The sequence below is a fragment of the Populus nigra genome, chromosome 2, assembly GCF_951802175.1.
Source record: "Populus nigra chromosome 2, ddPopNigr1.1, whole genome shotgun sequence".
Classification (NCBI taxonomy): Eukaryota; Viridiplantae; Streptophyta; class Magnoliopsida; order Malpighiales; family Salicaceae; genus Populus; species Populus nigra.
The window spans coordinates 37,926,038-37,951,283 of record NC_084853.1 but is presented as its reverse complement, the minus strand read 5'-3'; the positions used below and the strand labels follow the sequence as shown (position 1 = coordinate 37,951,283).

At 32.8% G+C, this 25,246-nt stretch overlaps 2 protein-coding genes across 9 annotated transcripts; one reads left to right on the top strand and one right to left on the bottom strand.

Moving 5' to 3' along the window:
* Nucleotides 1–12,263: 12,263 nt before the first annotated feature.
* LOC133682324 (uncharacterized) lies at nucleotides 12,264–13,886 on the top strand. The gene is made up of 5 exons (XM_062105619.1): nucleotides 12,264–12,801; nucleotides 12,904–13,025; nucleotides 13,144–13,235; nucleotides 13,400–13,486; nucleotides 13,600–13,886. Exons 1-5 carry the CDS (start codon nucleotides 12,443–12,445, stop codon nucleotides 13,705–13,707), a joined length of 768 nt encoding a protein of 255 aa, XP_061961603.1. The 5' UTR covers nucleotides 12,264–12,442; the 3' UTR covers nucleotides 13,708–13,886.
* A 228-nt stretch (nucleotides 13,887–14,114) lies between these two features.
* LOC133682322 (uncharacterized) lies at nucleotides 14,115–23,378 on the bottom strand. 8 transcript variants are annotated; one of them, XM_062105614.1, is made up of 18 exons: nucleotides 23,080–23,376; nucleotides 22,248–22,365; nucleotides 21,976–22,163; nucleotides 21,783–21,890; nucleotides 20,989–21,053; nucleotides 20,214–20,319; nucleotides 19,469–19,552; nucleotides 19,032–19,178; nucleotides 18,820–18,948; nucleotides 17,174–17,241; nucleotides 16,502–16,535; nucleotides 16,328–16,412; nucleotides 15,995–16,062; nucleotides 15,796–15,909; nucleotides 15,658–15,693; nucleotides 15,425–15,511; nucleotides 14,611–14,702; nucleotides 14,115–14,490 (listed from the first exon to the last, which is right to left on the bottom strand). In XM_062105614.1, the coding sequence occupies exons 1-18, from the start codon at nucleotides 23,215–23,217 to the stop codon at nucleotides 14,394–14,396; spliced, it is 1,764 nt and encodes a 587-aa protein (XP_061961598.1). In that variant the 5' UTR covers nucleotides 23,218–23,376; the 3' UTR covers nucleotides 14,115–14,393. The 8 variants fall into 8 exon arrangements, 5 of the variants coding, with proteins under 5 accessions (XP_061961598.1, XP_061961599.1, XP_061961600.1 ...); XM_062105615.1 differs by having other exon boundaries at nucleotides 14,241–14,462; nucleotides 23,080–23,377; XR_009836663.1 differs by having other exon boundaries at nucleotides 14,429–14,462; nucleotides 15,606–15,693; nucleotides 23,080–23,378.
* Between the last annotated feature and the right edge of the window lie 1,868 nt (nucleotides 23,379–25,246).

The window sequence follows — 25,246 nt, the reverse complement described above, 5'->3', positions numbered from 1 at the left end:
TACGTTAAGATTATTTTTTAAAATATTTTTTATTAAAAAATATATAAAAAAATATTTTTTATAAAAAAAATTATTTTTAATATCAATATATTAATATAATTTAAAAATACAATAAAATAATTTAAATTTTTTAAATTAACAATAAGAACCAGGTATCCATAACCCGTGAATACCTTGAGAATAACATGTTTTTTTTGGGTAACGTGATGATATATATATTCTTGTAAATAGAACGCTAAAATTTAAAGCTTTTAAATTGCCAACAAGAAATGTCCTTTGATTTCCCAACAAACTATAATAAAATAGCGGAGATTAAAAGTTGTTTTTCAAATAATTTTTTGTACTGAAATACATGTCAATTATATTTTTTTATTTTTAAAAAATTATTTTTTACGTCAACACATCAAAACGATTCAAAACATACAAACCATATTAAATTTTAGCAAAAAAAAATTAAATTTTTTGAGTTTGCACCGCGTTCCCAAACATGTTCTAAAGACAGAAGGGGTACTGCGTTCGCACGAGAGCAATTTTCAACCTGCTTTTTTCCAGTATCATTTGTCAGAAAATCATTGATAATATTTACAATATTAGCATTATTAAAATGAAATACTATTAGTGGATTCTCTAACCTTGACAATTGTTTTATATTTGTTTAAATCCTTACATCAATATCACTTCTCAAAGCTCTCTTCAATTCTTTTTTTATTATTATCTATTTCTTTATTAGTAGTTTATACAGTTAACCTCCCTGTGGTTCGACCCCGGTCTTGCCGAGTTATTTATTACTTCGACACTCTTACACTTGGGAAAAGACATCAACTCTTTGGTCGTGTCATGAGGTCATTTAAGTATTTTCATAAATAAAAAATAATTTAAAAAATATGATGATGTGTGTTACGCAAATGTCAATCGCTCTGTCATCTTAGGATGACGCGTGCGGTTGATTCAAGAGACCAAAATTGTCATTTCAGGGTTGCTTCTGATGTGTTTCAATATGTTCTCCATGAAAAAGCAGCGCGTGCATAGATAAGTTCATTGGTTTACCGTTGGCGGCTATTTCTTTTTTCTTCTCCTTTCTTTCCTCTCTTTTCCTCGGTCTTTACACCTGACCTGCAATTTCTCATATCAACCATTAAACTACTCTTTCTTTTTTATTTAGTCCACGATTTTTTTTCTTATTGTTTGCTTTATTTTAAATTATTCATGAAATTATAATTTTATTTCAATTTCATCCCTATTCAAGTTCTTACTTTGTCATATTTGATTCCAATTCTTTTACTTATTATGTATAGAGTTTGAGATAATTTGTTCATTTGAATAATTTTTCTAATTTCACCCTTCATTGTTTTTTTCCTATTATATTTTTTCTTCATTATTTTGATTTTTTTTTTGCAAAGTTTTTTATATTTTTTTTACTCGATTTCATTCTTCAACTTTTAATTAGTTTGGATTTAGATTCTTGGTTAAGCCTCTATCAAGAATTTCATGAGTTGCAAGTTTTGAAAATTAACCCAACTTTAGGAGGTTCTACGATGAGGATGAAATTAAAAAAAAAAAAGCAATCAAAATAATGATGATCAAATCTAGTATAAAAACTAAATGAAATAAAACAATGAGGATGAAATTAAAAAATAAAATAAATCAAGAAAATAATAAAAAAATCAATAAAAAGATTGAGGAACAAATCTGGTATGAAAATTAAATAAAATAAAACAATGAGGATGAAATTAAAAAAATATAATAAATCAAGAAAATGATAAAAAAAAACAATCAAAAGAATGAGAACCAAATTTGATATACAAATTAAATGAAATAAAATAATGAGGGATAAAATTAATGAATAAATAAATAAATGATAAAAATTAAAAAATAACAATCAAAAGATTGAAGACCATATATGATAGATGAAAAAATTGAAGGAGGTTAAGATTGAAAAAATTCCAATTTTATATATTATTTTAAATAAAAATAATAATAAAAAGAATAGAGACTAAATTTGAAGGAAAAACAAATTGAGGGGAAACTTGAAAAAATTAGAGGGGTAGGCGTTGAAATTGGGGTTGTTAGAGAAAAGAAGAAAAAAATATCTCAAGTGTCAAACCATAGATCTATTGGTCTCACGTGTTGTCTTGAGATGAAAGGGACGATGAAACAATCCGAATGACACCTCAAAAGCCTCCCTTAGACTGCTAGAAGATGTCTCACGCATCACCCAAATAGTGCAACATCTTCCACTCACTAGCACATTTATTACGCCAAATACCTCATCTTTTTAGATAATATTTTATATTTATTAAAATACTAAATTATTTCTTTTTCAACTCGATTATAACAAAAATTTATTATTATAAGGCTAAGTCTATCATTCCACTATGCTAAAAAAAGAAAAAGATGAATAAATCCCTGAATGCTAGTTTATATATATATATATATATATATGTATATATATATATATATAAAAAGGGTAATTAAATACTTTTATTGTGCTGAAAAAAAAGCAAAACATTAATTTATCCTAATCAATTTAATAATGACCAATCAATTTAATAATGACCAATAAATAATATAAAAAGACTGCATTACCCCTGTTAACAACAAGAACATTGGTCTCCATCGAGAAGGGAAAAACATGAAAACAATATCCTAACCCACAGTGTAAACAAATTTTAGGTTTTTCTGGTTAATAAAAGAGCCAGTGGCATCTAACTCCATATCCAATGAGAACTTTGATAGGAAGGATGACTGTTCAACTCATAATCATGAGAGGGACTCTGATTTGTACGAGGGGGCTGACATGACGCTGCAGTTGTAATCCTCAGTAGCAACACTGAAAATGTCTCCTCCAAGAAAAGAGAAGGGATGGACAGGAGCGTGGAAGGGCAAGCAAGATTGCTAGTTTGGTGGGTTACAGAAATGGAAAGAATGTCAATGTTTGATGTCACATGAGGACCCTAAGCCACCCATTCCTGGAAATTTATTCAATACAGAAACCATTATGGTCCCGGCGGTCATTTTTTAAGGTTCCTTCTTCTCTTCTAATTCATTTTGGGTTTGAATGCGTTTTTTTTTTTAAATTTAAATAGTATTTTTCGTGTGTGGTTTTTAGTGAATGGTCTGAATTCCTTGCATTTACTTGAGATATGAAGGTAATTATAATATTTTGAAATTTGATTGTGGGTTTATTTAATGAGATATGTTTTAATTTATAGCATTAGTACATGATTGAAATAATAAAGATCAAATTGGAAAAAAAAAACTAGGAGGCCTATCTTGGATTCACATGGAGAATTTATGATTAGTCCCCATATTTTTTATTGACTTTGTTATAGATCCTATTAGTTTTTAGAATTTTTATTTTGATTCAAAACTTTATTTTATTTATTTTTCAGTTTTTAAATTTGAAAAAAAAAACACCTAAAAAAAATAGTGACTTAGAGAAAGTTGATGGATAATCTAAATTTGACAACAAAACAAGTTTTTTTTTATATTAACGAGTTCTATTTGATATTTAGATTTAATTAATGATAACTTTTTTCATTATTATTTTTTAAATAAACATTTTAATTTTTTTATATTAAAATGATGTGTGTGTATATTTGTTAAAATATTTTTAATATATTACAAATTTTACAGATCGTTTTATATCTCAAAAGCACATCATAGCTACTTTAAACATAACATAATGATTAGTTTACTAATAAACGCTGCTTTTACATCACATCCCAACCACGAAGAACACAGCGAAGCGGAGCACGACACAACAACCATATTAGAGCATCACCAAACACAGGAGATTGGTCTGTGCTGCTGCTAATTTGACGGCAAATCCCCAACACAGGAGATTATATATTATACATCATGAAATTCACCATGATATTAATTCAAAATCGTATTGATATTAGTAAGGACTCCAAAATTCAATATTTCTCTTGATCCCAATCAAGAATTCAGCACCGAGTCTGCCTCTCAAAATGACTACACCGACCTAAGCTAGTTGCAATCAACTGCAACACATGGGGGAGGGAAAGGGAAAGGTGGGAGAGGGGAGCAAGATCCATCGTCAAGGAAACTACGTACATGCCATTTACAGACAGTCCTCTCAAAGAATTGGCTTGCACGGTAGACTCATCACTGTTTTTTTTTGTTATTTGACACATTCATATTTCATTTGTAAAATGAAAATGTCTTAGTTTCAATCCCGGTAAAATTCTTATAAGATACATTAATGAAGTGTGGAATACATAATAATTTTTATAGGTATTGTTTTGGGTTTTTTTTGAGCATATCTCAACTAAAAGGAATTCAAGTTAATCATGAAATTGTTTTTTATATGAGATAGTACGTATTTTTTTGTATTTTTTTAATGAATACAATTACAATGGAAACTTCAAATCCAAAATTATAAGCTTACTTTTACAAACCCACAATTATCCGACTATAATACATATGTTCCTACTCAATAAATAAGTTTTGAAGATGATTGAATTGCAGAGCAATTGCTGATATATTTTTGTTATGTTGTTGTTGTGTTTTGATGATGTATCTTGCATGTTAAAAAACTATTTTCACTTAATAATTTAAACTGTTATGTGAGATTTTAAAATATAATTTATATTATTCTTTAATATTACATATGTTTTAAATAGAAAAAATTTAAGATAATTTTAAGTAATTATTCATTTATTTTTTTATTCTGGGTTTTATTAAGCTTGATTTATAATTAAATTTGACATGTTCTTTTTAGTACAAACTTTATAACTCTTTTATCAATATTTTATAGTATATATCATGTACATAATCAGTTTACATTATTTATTCAATTTTAAATTGTCATAAAAGTTCGTATTGGCTATTGGTAGAGTCGGTGAGGATATTATATGTTCAGCTAATTAACACATCTTTGAAACTCGAAAGAAAGTGAAACTTTGCGGGTGGATTGTTGAAAATCAGTGCCATCATCAATAGAATTTTATGGTTGGACGAGAATTATGACGGTTGGCAAAATAACGCATGCCGTACAAAGAAGAATGGATCCCCTGAATTCCATACTATTATTATTATTATTATTGTCAGATGAACATTGTAGGCTTTTCCACCTCTCTCATAGGTTATGGTAAAAACTTGTGATATCTAGGCAAGATCGGATTTGCCCACTTTGTTAGCAGAGAGTTGACTTTTAGCTTTCCGTCAAAAGGATTGTTGGATCTCCGTATTCCAAAATTCTGATTTCCCCATTGTCTGCTGGCAATTAAAATCACGTTTGTGTCGAAAAATGTTGACCTGCAGGTTCTTCAATGAAATTGCGTTTCGAGGGCTTTGTTTAGATGCAAGTATATATATGGAGTCAAAAGCACTTAGAAAAACAAAGAGAAACAAAGAAAAGAAGCTTTTTCGCTACCCGTGCACTGAAAAAAGAAGAAGAAGAAGCATACTTCCTAGACAGTTAAATCCTCTTCCCTTTCCTATATTTCACTAGGGTTTTCTTGCATTCAACATTACATCATTTAGGGCATGAATATTCCTTTTAACTTTGCAATAAAGACCCACTTTAGATCACGCACACTGATGAATGTATTGCTATGCCCCAGTTGGTTCTAATTGGCCAGTCCGCTGTAGAATTGTCTTCCAGAAGCCATTGTTTCTATTGGAGGTAACTGTTGTCGGAAATTGCATTTGGACAGCTAATCCTCGGATCCCGTGTGTTCTTTTCCGTTGAACCTGGCCCGGAATCCCAGTCTTGATACGTATGCAGCCGACCTTCTCAATACGTGTCCATACTAGCTACCTCTTGCGTACTTTTTGACCATAGCCCGTCTTCAAGCTGGAACATTTTGTTTATTACAATTTGAAAGCAACAGGCATTTTGGTGCTTGAACAGAAATCCCAAGTCACAGCAAGCAAAACACCTGATTGCCTTCACCTTCAAGTTCACGTTTGACGATTTCCATGTTCATATTTTTCTCTGCTAGTGATGTTATATTACTGTTTGACCCTGGCTAGCTATAGCTAGAAAAAGACACCACTTACACAAATTTTCTTTCCCCTTAGATCAATGATGAGATGGTAGGAAATCGGCACCTCATAAACAAATATTTTAATGGCCAAGAAACTTTGGGTGTTTACATGACATATTTTACCAGCTTCAGAAGTGGACCATCCAATATCCATGCCCTTGTATAAATAACATGAAGCTAGCTAGCTACTAGGCTCCCACAATATTGCCTTGATTTGTACATCCACACCTCTCTTTCAAAAAAACTTGAATAATCACCAAAAATGAAACTCTTTCACCTCTTCCTCCTGCTTGCTCTTCTCATTTTCTTTAGCAGTACTCCTAGGAGTAGTCACGCAGTTCGCAGGAGCCTCTCTGCACCTTCCACAAGCCAGCAGGTTTTTCGCTCCCCGTTCAGAGCTTCACCGTTTGCAGAAAGAGCTAAAGAATTCGAGTCACAGAAGCGAAAGGTTCCTACAGGCTCGAATCCATTGCATAACAAGCGATAATTTTTGCAAAGTTCTCTGGCCGAGCTAGTACGACCCTTGTTCTCTTCGCCTCTACTATATGTTTTAATTATATTGGATTTAACAGCAGCAACTTGGGTAGTTAATTGTATGCTAAGCTATAGCATAGATTAGGAGCACTTTGTTATTTACTTATATCACATGATTGAAGTATACACTTTGTAGAGATATTTGTGCAGATCGTAGCTTAATTAATATATTAATGTTTGTTTGAATAATGTTCCTCATGTATATACGAGTTAATAATATCCATTTACATGCTTACCTTTATATTTCAGTGGCAGTAAGATTAACTGTTGCAGCATTCAATATCTTATCGTATCTGCACTAGCTATAAATTCTAGTAGTGATTCAGGGCTTGAAATGTTAGTTCTGTATTGGAACGTATGCATGATCCAAGCTAGCGAAGGCTAGATCTTTGTGTGGTTTGCGACTTTGGTGCGTGGTTCTAATTTGTTGGGTTCTCAGTGTGGTAATTAAGTCAAGAAACAGCAAGAAAAAAAATACAGATTGGCAGATAACAGCAACACGGGAGAAGGTTGGTTTCCTTAGCTATCATTTTCCTTGATTTTCATAGCTATTAACTGCTCCGATTGCGACTCGATGATATTAAATATTAATTTTCTCGGCGCTGAATCATTGTTGATCAGTGCGATAAATAGAAAGATCATCACCATCGATCAAACAGCACACAAATCAAGATTTATATATATGCAGTGGTTGCAACTTGCAGCTTTATCTTGTTAATTTCGAAAGACCCGGTTCAGTTCAATTTCCGGACAGGAACTCTGAGAGACAATGAGCACGATGGAATGGGTTGGCTAGCTAGCCCACTCAACTCCTGACCCGTAGACCCCAATTTTAATGATGGGTGTAAATACCTATTATTTCATACAACCACCACCGTGGAATTAAGAAACAGTGCCCCGGAATATATTTTTTTTAACAGTAAATATTCGGGTTAATTTATATGTATTTTAATTAATTTTTTGAAACCTTAAAATTAATAAATATATAAACCTCTACTAATTTTAAAATTTATAATTTTTAAAAAATAAATTTAAAATTTATATAATTAAACTATACTCCTCCGAGTTTTTCATTAAACGGAATATTTGTTTCCGCCCTCTAGTACTTCTCGTTCCTGTACCCTAGTTCTCGACTATACTTTATCTTTAATGGTATTAATCGGGTCAACTGTGTACCATACAAGGTGAAATCTCTGCACACAGTGACAGATCATGACTAAAGTTCTTGGGGACATAGTTATCAAATCCAGACAGAGTCAATTTCATGTGGGTTGATCTGTTTTAATTTAAATTAATATTGAAAAATAAAACATATTTAAATTTTAATATTTTATATGAAAAAATCAAAAAATAATTTATATACTATAAATAATAAAATTTAAAAAATATAGAGGACCTCTGCCATCCCTGTCGAGGATCCACGAGTGCATACAAATAATGTAAATCTAAAACGGTACGCACATGTGAATCTTCTTATAATGACTTCTTCTGGAATTGAGCTATAAATGGTAACGTACTAACGTGTGTGTGGAGCAAATTTACTTACAATTCAGATTTATCGTCCAATTATTTCTCATTCGTGTGGGTGATTATGTAGATGAAAAGTCCTCAAGTACATAGCGTGATGCTAAAGGGGTTGAGATCTGTATAGCAGGTCTCGAGTTCGAGTCAAGACGTGCATCTCTTATAAAAACTTGGGATAACCGAGATTTTACTCACTTACCTGGATTCATAAAAATATATTTTCTAGAGATGGTTTTCTCGAATAAAAAAAATAATAATAATTGCAGATGGAAAATACAAATGAGCTGGTAGTGTGTGTGGGCTGTGGTCCATTTTGCAAGTGCACATACCCTTGTGTGTTTGCGCATGTAATATATTTGAACTTTAGTTTAACAAATTATTACGCCATTGAAAAATCTATGTAGCTTTATTATCAAGTCAACATGAGAAATATTCACTCACGCACCATTAAACGCACGCCCAATGACCGGGAAATGCTGGCTCGCTCATTCATTGCATGCTCATTCCACACACACACATATACATATTGATATGTATGTTCAAATTTCTTTTTTTTTTTTAATTATTTGAATAAGTTGCACAACAAAATAATTTTTTTTATGAAAATAAAATTAACTAATACCAGTCAATTTAGACTATTCAGTCAAGGATATCTTCTCTCATTTATTTCATAATTATAATTACAAAAAATAGTTTCATTCGTAATTTATCTTATCTAACAGTCATACTACATTTAAACTGAAAAAAGGAAGATTTTATTCAACTTTAATATGCCTAAATTTACTCAATATCATTACTAGTTGAAATTCTCTAGCAGATATTTAAACCTTTCGACACTCATATTTTTGTCTATAATTGGAGACTTATAACTCTGAATCATGCACGATCAATTTTTTTAAAAAATTAACATTTTTATCTATAACTTCCATGAATAAACTAATTTTAAATTCATCGTTTTCATACCCCAAACTTCTTCGGAAAACGAGTGATAAAGATATCAGTTTTTTTTTGCCTATAAATTACTAAATCAACAAAATGTTCCATTCATTTTCACATTATTCATACAAGTATTTTATATATATGTTACAATATTTTCAATTTCAACCTTCTAAGGTTCACCAATCCCATTTTGTTTTATTTAAAATCTTCAAAACAACATCATGGAAAAACATATGTATTAATATAATTTACAACTATACTATGTTTTATATACCGCAAATTATTATCATATTTCATTCGAATATTTCTTCTTTGGCCAACACTACCACCTAATTTCTTATCATAATTAATTCATAAAATTTTTAATCAACACTTCCTTTTATGAGAAGTCAACACACACAATGATTTTTCACCTTTAAAGTTATCGATTTTTCTCAATTTTAAATTTCTCAGCATTATAGCATTTTAAACACACTTTATAATATAACTTATTTCTTTTAAAAATCATTTCCTCACACAATTATACACTAATTTATCATAATTTTGCTTAATTAAACACAATTCTATTCATGCAATTAATCCTTCATTGGTCGGCCATTGAGTCTTAAAAGCCACATGATTTTCTTCATTATTTCTTCTTAATTTAACACCCAATACAACATAATCTAACATGATATGATCAATTTATAGTCAATTTATATTTTCCCTAAAATTCTACCATAAACCCTAACATAAAATCATGATTTTTATCTCGATTTTTATTCGTTTCATATGAAGTTGCTATATTAAGTTTAGAACTTCTTAATGAACATTAATCTAATCTTTGAATCTCAACCAATTGAAAATTTTTGGAACTTCCTTTTAAATACCCTTGTTGTCGTGATAGGGGTCTTCAATCCCCTTGAATTCCATCACTTTTCTCTCTTATTTGTGTGTTTAAGGTGTGGTGGTGAGTGATTCTCTTAATTTCTCCTTAATTCCTTAAATTTTTTAGTGTTTTCTCTTAAGGATTTTTTAAGAAAAAGCCAATTCCTCCTTCCTTTCTTTTTGTTCCAACTATACCAACGATGAAGAGAGATAGAGAGAGAAAGATTGTTTTTATATGGCTTTTACATACATTTTAGCCCTTTATTAATATAAAATCTTAATATGCCCCTAAATTTTTGATTGATTCTCTCCCTTTATATTCAGCATCTCAGTATTTTTTTTAATTTCTCTTGCCATTAAATTTTAATTTTCTTGATTCTAATTTAACCCATTTTATCTATGAGTTAAAAAAATCTAATATTTTAAGAAAAATTTAGCCAGAAGTTTATAGAAATTATACCTTACCAAGATATGTTTTCATGTTCTGAGATTGTTCAGATTTCTCCTCCTAGTCCTAGATTTCAAGGGCAAAATAGTTTTCACAAAATTCTTATTTTTTAGAAAATGTGTGAATATGCATAAAAAGATGATGAAGAAAGTTACGAGCTTTAACCGTGTATGAGATATGTGTGTGAGAAAAAGAAATATACAAGGATGGTGATATTTTTTAAAAAATTTTAATATTGTGAAGTGTTGATGTGTGGATCTGAATGGATGACGTGAATTCAAATTTGGGGTGAAGATGAAGGAAGTATAGGTCTTTGTGGTATTTTTATTATTTTAATGCAATAAGAGCTTTTTAATCATTAAATAAAAAATAATGACAAACTTGTAAATAATTAGATAATTTTTGTTGATTTTCTTAAGCTGCACGAGGTATAAGATGTAAATTATTACGTGTGTGTCAACATTTAAGTTACAAGCTGTAATTTTTAAAAAATTTGGTTGACAAGAGCAATTTTGATTAAATTATAAGATATTAGGGGTATTTTTTTTAATATTTCTTTTTGTTATCCTTTACACAACCTTAGAAAAGTTATTTATGATATACTCTTTATTAAACTTATATTTAAAATTATGTTCTTTTTATTTGAAGATTCAAATGATAAAGATTCGATAATTAACATTTTATGAGTAAAAATAGTAGGAGTAAATTTTATAAAAGATATTATGAGGAGAAGAAAATTTCTTGAAAAAGTCTTGAAATTCTCCTAAAATACATATGACAAATTGAAAAAAACTCTCTATTTGTAATTCGTCAATTGAATGTGACAATCCGTTTACTTCCTTTTGATTTCTTTAATGTCGGAATTATACAATTTCTCTATTTTTCTTTCGGTCAGCCTCACATTAGTCATGTAAGTTAGAAATATTGAACTTGTACACCAAAATACATGCGTAGTTACCACGAAAGATAGCCACCAAATGTGTTGACTTTTTTTTTTCCTTTTGCTTTAATTTTAGTACAAGAAATAAACCGATTCGCCTTGGAATTCACTGTGGACTTAGTATCTTAAGAGTTCTTTTTCGTAGAACCATATTCTTTTGTTTTCCAATAAGGTCTTTAGCGATTAATTGTTTGAAATTTAAGCTTTGTATAGCATATAAAGTTTTGATTTTCAGTTAATACTTGATTTGATTTTGCACAAAATAATTTGAACTTTTTTTATTTTTCAACAAATTAAAACTAAGGAGACTAGAATTGAAAATGAAAATAAACAAATGCCATTTTCTTTCAGATAAGAGAGAGAGAAAAAAAAAACGATCGTCGAGTCACATCAAAACTCTTTCTACACCACACGCCACCTTAAAATAATTGACTCGACGAGATAAAGCTAAAGGTGTAAATTACAGCCACTTTAGGAGATCGGAGACCACAACACATCACTAAATCGTGGTAACCCCACTCACATGTTGGCACGTGTATACCAAACACCAACTCTTTTGCTTCTTTTTTATTTTAGTCCCCAAACCAATACTAATTCTTCAATTGAATCTTCAATTCATTCCACCTAAGCCTAATCAATCTCCTTTCAATTTAGTGTTTGATTCTTTAAGAGCACATCAATTTAGTCTCATATTTCATTCCAACCGAACCAAATGAAGATCCAACATGTAAGAGAAGCTGGGAAAGGGTACAGAAGGAAGCAACCAGCAAACCAAATTAGCTGACTTTTCTTTCTGTATTTCCTTTTTTTGTTTTCTGTTCCATTTCTTTCTCTCTTTCTTTTTTTTGGTGCAGTTCTTGCCGTTTTCTAAATGTGATAAAATGAAGCTGAGAGCAGGTTTAATTTCGAAGAACACGAGGACTAAAGAGTCAATTGAATAAATTCAATAAGATGTTTAAGAAAAAAGGGGGCTAATTTCTTGTCATATAGTCTTATTTTCTAAAGTGAGGATTTCGTATGGATTTTTTAATTTATTTCACAGGTCCACATTCAACATTATCGTATCTAATGTTGAAACAGCACCTGGAAACACCAAATCCAAATTCACCAAATCTGTCCGTCTGTTCGTCAGGTCAGCCTCGTCCAATACACAACGAAGGATAGAAAGCAGCTATGAGTTTTCTAGCGGGAAGATTAGCAGGAAAAGAAGGAGCCTTCTTTTTCCAGGAATCCAAACATGCCGTTAACCGCCTCGCAGAGAAATCCGCCACCACCGTCAAGAACCTCCCACCACCCTCCTCCTCCTCCGCAATAGAGCACGAATCCCAAGCCGATGTGCTTCCCGAGGTCTTAAGACATTCCTTTCCTTCCAAGATCTTCGGCAAGCCGTACGAACCGTCTTCTCTGTCCACATCATCCAAGTGGGCCCTACCATCTGATCATTCAAATAGTAGTTCAACCGTGTCCCCTGATGTTCTCAATCCTCTCCGAGCTTATGTTTCCCTCCCTCGGGTCACTTTTGGTCCCAAAAGGTACACCACCCATCTATCGATAAATATAACATTTCTTCTTCTTTCTTTCTTTTTTTTCTTTCAATTTTGATTAAACATTGGTGGGGGAATGATTCCGAACAGATGGGAATTGCCGAGCGAGGAGCACTCGGTACTGGCGTCGACGGCGAATGAAATGCGAAAAGACAGATATACCACTATTAATCCCGATAAATTGAAGGCCGCAGCCGAGGGGCTTACTTATAGTTACTTTTTCTTTCTTCTTTGATTTGGTTTTATTTTAATACATGAACCAGAATTGAAAAATGCAAGCTCAAGCCTATTTATTAGTGCTAATAGTTGGCTTAATTACTTTGTTTGTAGTTGGGAAGGCATTTGCGGTTGCAACTGCAATTGTGTTTGGGGGCGCCACTCTGGTATTTTCTTTGGCAGCGTCCAAGCTAGACCTCCGTAATGTAAGTAATCGAAGAAGAAAATCATGCCTTTTTTATGCCACTAATTCATTAATCACTGGTATTAATTGTGGATAATTCGTGTTGGTATTAGATCTTGGAGGACCATCTTTGAAATGAATCACCACCAGTTTACCTTTACCTTTTCTTTTTAATTATTCTGACAGGGTGATGATATCCGAACTAAAGGGAAAGACCTGGTTCAGCCAAAACTTGATGTCATCAGAGAGCAATTTGTGCCTTTAAAAACTTGGGTATATGATTCTTACAAGTTCTGGTTTTGATTGCTTGAGTTTTTTCTTCTATCCCTCGCAATTCTTTTTGGGGTTTTTGCTGTGATCATATATCTTGTACCTTGTGTTTTCAGGCGGAAGATACATCGAAGAAATGGCATCTTGATAGGCAGGAAGATGTGAAAGAGAAACCTATGGTCAAGGAGCTTGCTAAAATTCTGGGCGCCAAAACTTCCAACTGATTTCTGTGTAACGTTTTCGTTCATGCAAATAATGTGGAACAGTGATGATGGTGGGTTTTCTTAAATAAAAGATACAAGGTGAAAATGTTGTATCATCAATCAAATGTCATTCAAGTTCTCGTGTGCATTTTGCTGCAACAATGCCGTGAGTATTTATCTGGAAAGTGTATTATCTAAAATTTCAATATCTTGTTCAGCTGCAGTGTTTTGTCAAAGCTGTGAGAAATCTAGGGACCAAACAGGTTTCTGCAGAAGCCTCTCACAGCCTTGGCCTCTTCTCTTGCTTTCAAAAACAGGTATTTAGCCACTCCAGAGAGCAAAAAAGGAGGAAATTTTGAAAATACACCTAGAAAAAAAAAGGTTGAGAAAATGAAAACCGAAGCATGAAAAATAAAAACAGAGGAAAATGGAAGAATGGAGTGCTCATCCAATAAAAGAACTTACAGTTAATCAAAATGGTGGACAAGTGCTAGCCTGTTCGAAGAATAAAAGACTATAAACTTGTGATTGTCATGAGTTCGATGGATACAAAGTTTTCTGTTGATTTCAGTGAGAAGAAACTCTCACGGATGTGCATGAGATTTAATTCTTTAAATCAAACATGCCGGTTCTGATTCACTCTGGGGAACGGGTAGCTGTCCACATGTAAACACCAAGTCTCCATTACACTGATGATGCCAGCATCTTTACAGCTTATAATCTAAACCAGACCCATATTTCCAAGCCTCAAGATACCGCTTCCACTCGTACTTCATCTTGGATGGAAATGCAGTTAAGAATGGTCTGTGAAGAAGAGGTCAACAGTACAAGGGAACATACAGAAGAATAGCTTCTATTACTGTTAACATGGACAAAAACTAAAGAGAAACTAAAAAACCTAAAAGAGGAAAAACTATACAATACCTTATTACTGGATCTGCATAGGTGGAGAGAAAAGTATAGTAGCCCAGCATGAAGAAATGACTGGACCAGTCAAGAAGCACAGGAATACCAACCTGAAGATGAAAAGATGGTTAAGATGAATGGTAATTTCCATTACCAAACATTACTTGTGTCCATCGTAAGATCTGAATCATGTGAGATTACTGCTGTACGTGCATGCTTTCAAGGTTTTATGATCACTGTATCAACATCACAATTACTGTACTGAATTCCTGTCAATCCATGTAGTGCATACCGTTATTAAATAGTTTATAGTTTCACAGTAAAGAAGCTAACATTTCATTTCTCTAACTGCTTCCAAGCCAAGGCGAAGGGTCATTAACGGCACAGGAAGGTGGCAGAGACAATGCTAAATTCTTCTAACAGAAACCAGTGGCAAATTACAAATGTTTTGGTGCTGCGAGATAGAATGAGGCTGCAGCAATTACATTACCAAGTTGTTTATAAAAGATTAAAGTCTATAAGATAAAAAGGAAATAACCAATGGGTGTTTAAATAAATGCAAAATCGAGTGTTTTTCTCCAGGTGCTTGCAACCTAACACCACTGAGTCTATGCAAAATATCATTCGAGTTTTTTATTCTTTAAGCCAAAAGATAAAAGCAAAGAAAATGAGATAAACATGCATGAATTTATGATTTTAAAAATATAATGCAAAGTTAAAAGATTCAAAAGGAAAAAGCAATAGGAAAAACCTGCAAGAATTTATACCAGCATCTCAAGTTGAAGAAAAATTACAACGAAGGAAAAAGAGCACCTCTGAAGTTCATGCATACCTGCTTGAATATTGATGGGATGATCTGAGGTTTAGTTAGCATAACAAGGCCTAATGTCTTGGAAAGAGCCCAGAACTGTATAACATCCTGTGACCATATAGTGCATCGGCATTATTATTTTATATTCATAACTGTTGTTCCTTTAGAACTAAATCTCCTAAGACAAATAACTGGACCGTACCAATCAAATCAACTTGGAAAAAGGACTGAAAAGGGGAAATAAGACAATAAACCTGAAGAAATGGTCTTAGAACTGGATCCCCCAGCTTCTGAGAAGAGACGCAGATTCATTAGTAAATGAAAGAAAACAGACAGACTCAAAAAGAAGAATTAAAGAAGTCATGGCTTATTTACAGAGCCTGTAAGCCCACCTGCATGCTCTGGAAATTGACATAAAGAAGCTCATTAATAAATTCTGGAGGAACATTAGAGTTTTTCTTGGCTGACATTGCTCTTTGAAACAGCCACGAAGCACTTAAATTTGGCTGCAATGAAGAAAATGTCACTCAGATAATTGTAAGAGAGGCTGTTCAACCATATAGCCATAAATAAAAGTCAGGGGTCACCAACCATGTAAGGATTTAGGAGGGACAGGCTGGATGCATCGAGAAAATCTCCATTGATTGCTTCATATACTCCTTTATTTCATGAAAAAAAATGGTAAGCTTTCAGCTAGAAAATCTTTACATAGCACATGCTTATGGAGACACCGTGAAAGTAATTTGTTGTTTTGTATAAAATCAGGGACCAAGAACTTACAAAGGTAAAGTATGTATATTCATCTGAAGTGATTTGTTATGCCTACTAAATTATCTAATTTGTGTTATCCCTCCAAAATAATCAATTGAACTCAAGTATTAACAAATTAATTGAATTTTACGGTAATTCAATCAAACAATATACCTGCTGACAATCTCCCAAGGTGCCTTGTCAAGCTTCCAAAACCACCAAATGAAACAGGTGACTGGATGCCACTAGCATCCCCAAACTGCAGAGAATGAATTAGTGATGCTTGCATCTCATTTGTGTTGTGCCCATAATCTAGTAAGAGCTTTATAATTGTGTGACTTATTCCACCTGTAAGATACGATCAAATGCTGCAGGCAATGGACTGACAAGTTGATCCACCCCCATTAAGATTTTAAAAGATGTTAGACTTGAGGACCAAAATTAATAAGAATATTCAACGGAAAAGAAGAGCAAGATCACTTTTGGCATGAAGCAGACAAGACATGAGAATACATGTTATTCAAGTTAATATAGTTTGCAAATAACAAGCAGTTTAGAAAAAACACAGCTTCGTATTTATAAAAATTCACTGGTTTCAAATCAAGATAGAAGAAATTATGATCAATAGACTACAACGCCAAACATGCCTTGTGTTCCCATTATGGCTCACTATACTCAAGTTAAAATATCTCAGATCCTTCTTTATCTGAATGCTTCACACAAAAAAGGAGGATCATGGGTTTGGAGAAGAATCTAAGATATCTTGACTTGAATATATTGAGCAATAGACTACAATGCCAAACATGCGTTTTATACGGAAAAAATTTCAAAAGCAAGGGGCTTGCATTTTCCCAGGTGAAGAAGTCCACAATTCCTTCTACCTTTTGGTCCTGTGAAAGCCAGCAGCTTTTTGTAGCCTTTTCTTTTCGAATGTATTATTCTCAGTAAATGTGTTTACATGTATAATGCAGTTCCAGTAGCATGCAAGTAAGCCTTGGAGTTCATATGTTGCATCGTTACCTGTCACGATATGTAGGGAAAATGCCATATATAACTCTCAGTATCTCCAGATTGTCAAGAGAGACTCCCTGCAAAATGAGCGATAAAAAGTGCATAATCTTACCAATCAGTTTGAGGGCATCACAGAGAGGGAAAAGCTTGTAAATAGAACTTGTTAATGATCTCAACAGACAATGTCTAAGGCCAAGTAAGACACCAGTTTAAAATAAGAAAGAAAATATCTATCCCCTGACTACAGGCATGCACCAATAAATTCCAAATACGTGCATTATTAAACTTCCTATCCATTGCAAGCAGCAACATGAAACGAACTTGTTTGGTTTAAAATGTAATTACTAAACCACAGGCTAACATCATGTGCTAGATCAATTTTCTTTTTCCCTTTTAGGCTGGTTAAAGTTGGGCATGAAATATGGTCATTTAAGAGTTTTGGATTAGGTTATGTCAATTGAAATATGGGCCCCTCAAGTCTACAAGAGCCCCCTTTTCTATTTGCTCTCTAGCTGTAGAGGCTTCATTCTTCAGTAAACCATAAGAGCTAGCGGTGCTAGAAGCCCTTAAGGGTAGAAAAGAGTCAGGTTGTGGTAAACCTGTCTTCCTCTTGAGATGCCTGGCTTATCTATATCTATCCAAGCTGGGAATAAGAGAAGGAAGGGTTTTGAACTACTTGTTGTAAACTCACTCTTCCTGAAGCAGACAGACAACCAGCTGAATCAAGTTCTGTTTGGTGCTTTAGAGACGGATAGGGAAGCCTGTCCTTCATCGCATTGATCAAAGAAAATGAATAAAGAAAACAAAAGAAAAGAGTAAAACATTGAGGCTGATTAAAGTTGGGCATGAAATATGGTCAATTAAGAGTTTCTTTCTTCTTCTTTTTTGAAAAATGGGTATATAGATAGGTGGACCACAACCCTTTCACAGACACACTCATCTTGCACCTCACCAAGGAGCTAGTGGCAGTACTCAAACCTGAGACCCGAGTCCAAATGAATCTTCTCCTTACCACCACCTAAGCCAACCACTTGGAGGCAGTCAGCTAAGTGTTTAGGCAGCAGTACTGACATTGCAACCAATACAAAACAAGCTTTGGTCCTCAACATCTCATCGCATATCATAGAGCAGTAGATATTAGAAATCCCTAAAGAACATACTCCAAAAAGAAACGAGTCTTTTTCTCCACAACATTACCCATGTACTGCTGTTATTCTTACATTTTTGGTGGTGGTTGGGGGGGGGTGTTATAGTCAAATGCATGTCATAATAATGCAAAGAAAATAATTACAAATAAGGTTGGCCTCTCTAATGCTGTGGCGATTATAGTTATCATGAGTAAGGAAAGTGGGACAATCCTACAAAACATAATGTCCTGAGATTAAACACTCAGGTATTAACTGGATTTGTGAGTTCAGAATATGTACTTAAGAGTTAGGAAAACCTCCTAGATATGGAAATAATTTCCACAAATGAATTGAGCACAAAAGGAAAAGAAAAAAAACAGATTTAGTATAAAGTAAATGACAAGGTACATATTGTAGATTGAATAGTAACAGCATTCTTAGGATGAAGAGGATCCAATATCATCAAGATGCAGAACTACAAAAGTTGAAAGTGAAGGTAATTCTGCAGACTGCAATCTGAAAATTAACCTGATATTCTGGCATCAAGTCCCAGAAGTCTTCTAACAATTCTTCTAATTTTGGCGATCCTGGTTGAGGACTGACATAAGTGAACATATATGTAGTACGATCCAAAGGACCAGATCCAGCTGGAAATGCCTGTCAAAAGTACTTCAAAGCTTGACTCTCTAAAGGAAAAAAGTCTTTTATAAATGGTAGCATCCCACTAGATTGTTACAAACCTCCCAGAAGTACTGTGCTTCAGAATCGCCAACCTTCTTTACAGATGAACTACTATATATGATATCACTCGCAGAGTTATCTTTAAAACCACGAGCACAAGATCCAACAACAAGGCAAACACCATCTGGCTTCTTTCCTCTCCTTATCTAAAAAACATAGAGTTGAGAAACAGTTTCTGCCAAGATTGCAGACATGTACTAGATATAAGTTGTTATTTGTCTTGTGTGAATCATTTTTTGAAATTTTTGGAGCTTATATTTCAATATCTAAGAAATAGCAAAGGCACATTGTGCTTAAGGGCTTGCCAGCCTCATTTCATTTACCTGTGACTCAAACATGCAAATTGCATAATTGCAAATGTAGTCAACAATGATGCTTGTGGTCCAGTGCATAATTGCAAAGAAACGATAAATATGTACAAGAGGAAAAGTCTAACCTGTTTTACCACAGGTGAAAAGTTCCCCATTGCATCAATAATGAGACGAGATGACAGAATGTTCCCCTCCGCCAGTTGCAAGACCTATTGAGAGAAGTTATTCAAACCATTGATGTTCACTAAGAGAATAAAATGCTATTCAAAATCAATGTTTAATTTTTCTGTGCAAGCAATGCACCATTATTTGAAGCATAGCCTTACATGAACTTAAAGACAACCCTTTTGGAATTTTGAAAGCTAGACCTCCATGGTTATTATGAAGCATAAAACTCATTTAAAATTTCTTCCAAGTGAGTGCCAGTGTTTTCATTAAATAATTCAAACGTTCTCTTTCCTTTGGCCTTCTTTAATCATGATTCATTTGTATTCCTCATAGACTTTTATTTATTTATTCTAATTTACAATTTCAGTTGTTCTCACTTACATCTTGAAATGCTCATTCCACTAAACATGGTTTTCGATAATGTGTGGTGGATGTGTCCAATCATGTTGCTGCGTAACCAGAGGGGCCCATTATGAAGTTCTCTCATTAGTTCAATTGGAGCACCAGACCAGAATTCAGCTATAACTCAAATATGGTAGAAAAAAACATCAACTAAATTTTAACCCAACTCAACTAAAAGCTTTAGTCTCAAACCAGTTGGAGTCAGCAACACAAATCCTTATCTTTCTTTCCATCCTACCACATTTTATTTAATCAAAATTACTTGTGATTATATTACTTTGCAAGATTCAATAAACTCACTGATGCATCCTCATATATAGAGATGCTGGAGACACTGCAGCCTTCAAAGATGACTCCACCAAGGGAAATAAAACGTTTCTTCACAATCTCTATGAGCTTCACAGGTCTGCAAGGATAAAATATTAATAATCCAAAGGATTTGTCGACTATTGAAGAAACAAGATTGATGTTCCTGTCAAATGATGCCACCAAACTCCTTGTTGAAAGAGATTAAATCATGCTTCATCAGCATGCCACAAAAACAAATAAAGGAGTGAGAATCGAAAGGAAAAAAGAAAATTCAAGCTTTTGAAAATTTCAGAAGTCCTTAATCACTTGCTATGAAAATTACATAAAAATAAACTAAATCATGGCCTAGCTTAGTTTGAGAGTCATTACCAATATAAGAACAGATGTCACTGAGGATGCCGTGATATCTTCGCAATAATTTCATGAAAGAGAGCTTTCAATATTGATTTGAATGACTTTATTGGAAACTTTGGCAGCATTTATTGCAAATTTTCATGCCTTTCTTGTACCTACATTCTCTTTGATATCTAATGCCACATGATATTCAGAATTCTCCAGAAATCAATATCTTGTATAGTCTGACACGCATTTTAAACCCAACAGTCCATGGAAGGAGAGTTACAACATTATAAATTAACATTATATAAACAAGATTAGCGTTTTTATTTTGAATTTATCCAAGGCCTGGTTTAGGTTCATCTTAAAATTAAATCTCGCTACCAGTTGCATACAACATACTATTACCAAAAATGAAATGATAGCTTACGAAACACCAAGATTAAGAATGTCTTTGACCCAGATTTCGCCCTTATCCTCAAAGCCACATCTATTCTGCACATTTAGTGAAATTTTAAACAATATAAATATACCAAAGAGATGACATCAGGCAGTGTAGGCAGTTGGATATGGATCGACAAAATCCATGCAACCTCATAGAAATGAGGAAAATCTAGACACAATAGTAAAAAAATGGAAGAGATACAGAACATGCTGGAATTGCACAAATGAAGGCATGGTATATACGTGTGCACATTTGATTGTGCTTAAAATTAGAAATTTCTGAGGCGATTTGAAGTTTGCAATAATTATAAATCTGGGAGAAAAGTCATATCAAAGATGGCATAGGTAGTCACCCTTCTCACAAAAAAAACAAAAAGAAAAAAAGATGGCTTGGGCAGTCATTCTTTTGTACCTAAAAATACAGACTCTGTACTATTTAAAAAATATAAGCTGATTTATGAGCATCCAAACTGCTGTCCATCGTAATCAGACATCCACTGCGATGAGAAGTGGCCATCACAGCTATACTATCTAGAGATTGATAGAGAATATAGCTTATAGCAGAACCTTCTTCTGAAAAGAATTATCTTTATATATATGTGCTTGTTTCCATAAAATAAAAAAGAGAATGCTTTCTGAAAGCATGTAGAGTTATAGAAAACAAATAACTATGAGGCAAACATGATCCTAGCATCAAATGTTTATCTCCAATCCATTCTTTGGTACACAACTGAAATGTTGAACTAAAAATTATTTGATTTATGAAGTTCAAGAACTCACAGGATTAAAGTTCATAGCTATAGCTTGTTCAATGTCATTCTCTTCCAGAATTCCAACATCTACAAGCTCCAACAGCTCCTTCTTTGAGATATTCCATTCTTGCTCCCTCTAACCATTTCAAACAATTCACATATCAAAAGCAATTTGTTATGCCTTAAGTTGTCTCTCTATTGAAAGTAGCAGTACGTTATACCCCTTTTAGCATGTTTCTTTCTACAACGCCTACTTGAAGACCTTTGGCACTCAAGGCTGTGGCAATGAATATTCCCAAAGTACCTCCACAAACTACCACGTCAAATTTATCAACCACTTTGCCAGTGAGATCAGAATGGCTTGACACTCCTGGAATACTCGAAACAACTTGCTGAGGCTGTTGAGAAACTGCAAATGGATACAAAGATTGCCAGAATTCAAGGATTTCATAGACATTGAATCATCATTCAAATTAAGTTGCATGATTTGTACCTGTTACAGTGGAGCAGATACTAGACCAAATATGGTCCAACCTCTTTAAGGCATTATACGAGTAAGCACCACCAGCACCACCAACTTCACCTTCAACTGCAATACTCTCCATTATCCTCTAAAAAATGGAAGAGAACATGTCAGATTAGAAAGCACAGGATGAAGCAATTGGAGAATCCAAAATAGTCAAATGGGAATATGTATTTCTTTGGACTTGAAGTCATAACAGAACAATAAGTACACCGTATTCCTCTTCTAAAATATAATTCACTACTCCAAATAAAGCACACTAAAGGCAGAAGCTACCAACTTCGAAAGGAGATGGATTCTTGATTTTGCTTTAAAAGAAGTTACTTAAACTTGAATTCCAAACCAGCAACAGCCTAAAACATAGAGTTGATCACGTTCTATTCATTTTTACTCCCAGCATGAGCGATCACTAGCGCAGTTACTATGTTGCAAACTTGCAAATGGATGACTATGTGAACCTCCAGACACCTCAAGAAATAATAAGATTGTTGCATTTATCATTTATACTATAGAGCATTTGAACCCTACCACATTACAAAAATCTCCACAGAATTCTCTCAAGTAGAAACAAAGAGTAAAATCAATGTGCAAAGAAATAACGATTTTTCTCCATTTATAAACAGTCAATAAGAATATCGGTTTTAACACCAACTTAGATACATGTAGCCCTGACTCAATTACAAACAGAAAAAACATTTACTAGAATGTATAAACCCTTTATCATATTCCTTTTAATCCATCAAAGAGAAAGAACCATTCTTTATTAAAAGTGGAAAAAAGAAGAATTTAGAAAAAACCTGACCTGGGTTCTAGAGGGAAGAGCTTGTGCTTGCAAAGACATGCTCCTTTGAATCCTCTCCTTTCTTCTCCGAACCAAAGGGCTCAGCTTTGGGTACTGACCCAGTACCCCATTGCACTGTCCAAGCTGAACCATCAACATATTGATTTGAGCTCAAAATCTAAAATCCTGGATTTCTAGCTCCTTTTTCAATCAAGTTATCATCAAATCTCCAACATTACCGAGATGCCAATGTACAAGTGTAAGAGAACTGGACACGTTCCACGACCGAAAACCCTCTCTTCCCTTTATTCTAAGGACACATAGGATAATGAGATAAAGCAAACTTTTTAAAGTATTTTTTAAAAAATAAATATATATTAAAATAATATTTTTTTTATTTTTTTAAATTATAACAAAAGTTAAATTATGTGGACAAATTAAAAGTTTTTAATATGGATTGTAATAGTAGTTTCACTTTCAATTTCTTATTTTTTTACGAGCTGACAAATATTTCTTTGGCTTTTTTCTATAAAAGTATTCAGGTTTTTCTGATTTCTAAATACAATTAAATAACGTTTTTAACCTTGGAAAAGACAAAAAAAAAGCTTTATTTCGGGGGGTATTTTGGTATTTTTACATGAATATTTTGTGTAATTAAGAGGATCATGAGGGACATTTTAGTATTTTTACAATGTATTTGTTATTTATTAATTAAAAAGTTGTGGGCTAGTGTTCCTCATGCCCCAGCGAGTGAGCAGTGTTTGCACCATTAAGGAGATGCATAAGACGCTTCCCGGTGGCCAAATCTTCATTCCTCATCTAACTGGATATGCAATCATGTCCTCTTTCACATAGTGTAACACGTGTAAATAAATAATTGTTGGATTGCCCGCAGTGATCGATTGTTTGTGTTTTTTCTTTATTTTCTCTCTCCTTACCACCAAAGTACACAATTGTCCTCTTTGTTTGTTATTTGTCAAATCAGACATGTTTGTCATATCTAAACACCTTGGGTCTAACATGGTTACGAGACCAAAAACGCTTGGATCTGACATGATTTGGTAGATCCACGTACCTCAAGTCTGGTATGGTTTGCAAGACCTCATGCGCCTAGATCTGCCAGACTCACGCGCCTGGGTCTCGCAACCATGTCAAACCCAAGCACTTGATTCAAAAAAATTAAAATTTTTCAAAAACATGATTGAACTGCAAAAACCAACACTACCTCATTCAAGTAGAATTTTTCATTCATATGCAGTAAAACTTAACTACAAACTTCTTTTTATTTGTGCAACTTATTTTATAAATTTGTTATATTCAAAAATGAAAGAATAGAAAAACAATGTTGAGTTTTAAGTGATTTATTTCAAGTCTTCAAAAATAAATTTCCTTTTTTTTAATGCATTTTAGATGAAAATATAAATTTTATATTTTCATCCCAAGTGTTGGATAATTTTTTTAAAGGGTTCATGCTTTTTCAAATTTGAGATGTTATTGCATGATTTAATTGTCAAAGTTTGTTACAATGAAAGTTTATTCTACATTATAACTATTAGTATATATAAAAATTTAAAATATATGATCATAAGAAAAAACTTTTGAATTGATACATTATGTTATAGGAAAAGAAAATATTGTAAATGTAAAAGACTTATTGTCCTTTTGACTATCTTAATTTATGCAATTTTGTAGATGATTTCTTAAGTAAAATTAGAGATTAATAAAAAAAAATTGATTTTATACTTTTAATATAATTTTATATATTTTTTTAAAAAATATTGGTTAGCTATGGAGCGCAGGTGAATAAACTATTTAAAATTAAAAAAAATTATTTTTTTTAAATTCAAAAATTAAAAAAAATATATATAGTTTGATTGTAACACCGGTGTGTTTGGTATTGTGGTAGCTGCTGTGGTTGTGGTTTGAAAAAAATTGTTTTATAAAAAATACTTTTGGTTGAGGTTGATTTGGTATTTATGTATGTTTGGTTAAAATTGTGATTGAAATTGAGGTTGAACAAAAAGTAGTTTAATGTGTTTGATTAATAATGCTTTTGAAATTGAGGTTATAAAATAATTTTAAAAATATATATATATTAATATTGATGGTTTTTAATTTAAACATTGTAGATTTAACTATTGTTATTATATTATGAAATAAATAATACTTTATATAAAATATTTTTTAT